Genomic DNA, 3,547 nt, shown 5'->3' with positions numbered 1-3,547 from the left:
GTTTTGGGGAGCCCTTGTTCAGGGACTCCTTGTACATCCAGCAAATGATTCAGTATTTCCCAGGATTTCTTCACAGGCAGAGGCACCACTTGTGCCCGCAAAGTAGAAACCTTATGAGACATGTGTCCTTCCAGTTCTCCTCTGACTAAAGGAGAGAGCTGGAGTGGAGCCCGTACTAGGGGCGGGCCTGGGCTCTCATTCAAAACCGAATTTGGCCCAAGATCTGATTGGGCCAAATGATTCTTTCTCTTATTTCTTGTATTCTCTTGTTTGCAAGAATCTAGGGTTTCTAAAACTGAATTAATAAAAAAGCGTTGAGTTTTTAAGGGAGGAGGAGCTGCCAGATTTTGAAAAAGATCTGCTTTCTTAAGATCTGCCTGCTGAAAAGTAGGCAGGGATGAGCCCTGGCTCCTGGGAGCGGGCGGTTCCTTTCGGGAGAAAGCAGGTAAGCTATGGCTGTGCAATTGCCACGTTGCTCCTCCAGGAAAGACTGGAAGATAAGATGGGTTCAAGCTGTCATTGGATGATACAGCAGACTCACTGGATGGTACAGAGGACACTCTGGAGTCATAAGAACGGTTTCCCGTCGTACAATAGCAAGAAGGTGGGATAGCCTCCCGACCCACGATGTCAGAGACGGAGGAGGAAGATAAATCTTGCGAGTCTTGCAGACTTAAAAGTGTTGACCTGACAAAAAGAAATGTTTTCATTTTCTTTGGGATCAGTAGTCATAAAATTAGTAAGAAGAGAGAGAGTGGTTGTTTCAAGTTCAAAACATTTTTGGTCTAAGGGAGAGATGAAAGGAGGGGTTGCATTCACAAACATCAGTTGTTTATGTAAAGAATCCCTCCACCAAGAGCAAAATGTGTGAGTCAGTGAGGAATGGACATGCTGTACAAAGAGAGAAGCTGAGTTCCATCCCCAGGACCCACATGAAAAGAAAGGGACACAGTGCCCCAGTGCTGGGGAAGCAGAGAGAAGTGGGTCCCCTGGGGCTCACTGGACAGCCAACGCTAATTATCTCAAAAATCCAGCTGCATGGCTCCCCAGAAATGACACCCAAGTTTTGCAGATACATACATGCACACACACACAACCTGTGCTTGCCATTAAGCCAGAAGACCTGTGTTCGATCCCCAAGACCCACATGTTAGAAGGAAAGAACTGACTCCTGTGGCTTCTCCTCTGACCACCATGTACATGATGTGGTACACATGTGCACACATGCACAAAAATAATAAATAAATACCTAAATAAATGTGATGTGTACACACACACTTTGGGGCCTAGAGATATGGCTCAGCAGTTAAGAGTAGTGTCTGCTCTTCCAGAGGACCCAAGTTTGCTTACCAACACCCACATGGTAGTCTACAAACATTTCTAACTGCAGTGCCAGGGGATCCAATGCCCTCTTCTGGCCTCTGTGGGCATCAGGCATGAATGTGGTGCACAAACACACATGCAAGTAAAATACCCATATAAAACATGGAATAAATAAAGCTTAAAATATTATTCTCCATTGCTCAAACTCAAATTTCTTTTACCTCCCTCCTTTTACTCCCTCTCTCTCTCCCCTACCCAGAAACTCTGTTTCCTGACCTTGCATTTTCCAGATGTTGGAGGATCTGTTGAAGACTCCTGTCTATTGACGAGAATACACATTCCTCGCTCCAGCCCATAGAAAGTCCTGAAATACTGAACACAAAAGGGGATGTCAGTAGAACTGAAGTGATATTAAAGTACCAGTAAGCCAGCCAATAAGAATAGGAAGTTAATTTAGGAAGGAGGCAATTGCTGTCACAGTAAACGAAGTAAAAGTCCCAGGATTTTACACACAGCATCTACGGTTAAGATGGTGTTGCAGCCAGGATTTCCATTGTTGTGCTGAAACACGATGGCCACAAGCTTAGGGGGACAGGGTTTGTCTCAGCTTACAGTTCTCAGGTTACACTCCATTGCTGATGGAAGTCATGGTAGGACCTCAGGGCAAGATGGACCCAGGAGGCAGCAGCTGATGCAAAGGCCGTGGAGGAACCCTGCTTACTGGATTGCTTTCATGGCTTGCTCACCCTGCCTTCTTGTGCTACTTGAAACCACCAGTGCATGGGTGGCATCACCCACAGTGAGCTGGACCTTCCTATATCAATCATCAATTAAGAAAATGTAGCTGGGCAGCGGTGGCACACACCTGTAATCCCAGCACTTTGGAGGCAGAGGCAGGTAGATCTCTGAGTTCAAGGCCTGTCTGGTCTACAGAATGAGTTCTAGGACAGCCAGAGAAGCCCTGTTTTGGAAAACCAAAAAAAAAAAAAAAATTAAAAAAAGCAGCACAGGCTTGTCCACAGGGCAATCTAGAGAGGGCAATCTCTTCCAAAATGATGCCAGTTTGGATAATGTTGACATGAAACCAGCCATCATGGTATTTGTCATAGGACAGTCTGAAGACAGACTCTGCTTACCATGTTAGATCAGCTTCAATGACATTCATCATTCCAGCTTTTTTCAGCTGTGAAACTGTAACAGGAGTAAAGAGACCATGAGCATAGTGACTACTGACATCATCTAACAATTAGGGGAGCAAAGATGAAGTCACATCGTGAAACTGATGAGTGGTACGGCCCAGCTATCAAGTTTTGTTTTGCAAGCAAACTATACTGTCTTCATCATGTACTAGAAGTGACCCCGGAATGCTGTAGTGAGGGACACAGAGGTTCCCAATACATCTTTTCCTTTAAAGATGTCTACCCCACATCCACATCCGTGGTAGCGGAATAAAGGAGATGGACCTCCCTCACCAAACTCTTGGTAGTTAATTTTTGCCCATTCTCCTTTCCCATATTTTGGGCTTTCCATGAAAATATATGGGACAGAGAAGCACAAGGAAAGCAAACAACATAGGAATTATGGAGCTGTCTGCATGACTTTGGAAGTGAAGATGTCAGAAAGATGGGGGTACTCTCCAGGAACACCCTCTTTTTCCACTTTCTTCCACCCGCTGTTCAAGACTAGAGTTTGAAAGCATGGCCCACGGTTGATCAGTCACCAGCCTTGAGCTGATCAGTAAGGGAGAGAATCATTCTGACCGGTCATTTTCTGGATTTGTTTTACATCCTGTTGCTTGGAAATCTAGAGAAACACACAAAAAGAAACAAAGTCAGGTTTATGCTCTAGATTGGGGGTTTTATGGACAACACTTCTCACCTTATCTATGGGATATTGACACATTTCATATCAGGTATCAACATGGTTGTCATCTGTAACCATATTATTACTTACCATCTCATCGAATTACGTGTGAATAATTTATTAAATATACTGAGGGACCAGCAAGATGGCCCTGTAGGCACAGGTATTTGACAACAAGCCTAATGACCTGAGTTCCATCTCTGGAGCCCACAGAGTAAAAGAAGAAAAGCAATTTCCACAAGTCGTCTTCACCTCCACACGCGTGCCATGGGCATTTGTACATGGATGTACACACATACAAATTAGTCCTAGATTATTGTGTGTAGTACTGAGACTCTAGAGATAAATATGAGTCCTGTAC

General features: G+C 44.5%; 1 protein-coding gene across 3 annotated transcripts in view; it reads right to left on the bottom strand.

The window, feature by feature from the left end:
• Positions 1–490: 490 nt before the first annotated feature.
• LOC130865236 (BOS complex subunit NOMO1-like) overlaps positions 491–3,547 on the bottom strand; it is a 48,308-nt gene continuing 45,251 nt past the window's right edge. Inside the window, exons 9-11 of one of the 3 annotated variants that reach the window (XM_057756174.1) lie at positions 3,084–3,126; positions 1,600–1,687; positions 491–687 (exon numbers count right to left, since the gene is read on the bottom strand). In XM_057756174.1, the coding sequence (XP_057612157.1) occupies positions 631–687; positions 1,600–1,687; positions 3,084–3,126 (188 nt within the window). In that variant the 3' untranslated portion in view covers positions 491–630. Of the gene's footprint in view, positions 688–1,599; positions 1,696–2,459; positions 2,515–3,029; positions 3,127–3,547 lie in introns of those variants that run through there. The other 2 variants (XR_009056085.1, XM_057756175.1) reach the window with 2 other exon arrangements.

Source organism: Chionomys nivalis, chromosome 23, assembly GCF_950005125.1.
Source record: "Chionomys nivalis chromosome 23, mChiNiv1.1, whole genome shotgun sequence".
In the NCBI taxonomy this organism is placed as follows: domain Eukaryota; kingdom Metazoa; phylum Chordata; class Mammalia; order Rodentia; family Cricetidae; genus Chionomys; species Chionomys nivalis.
Note: the sequence above shows the minus strand (reverse complement) of the source record. Positions and strands in the feature narration are given on the sequence as shown.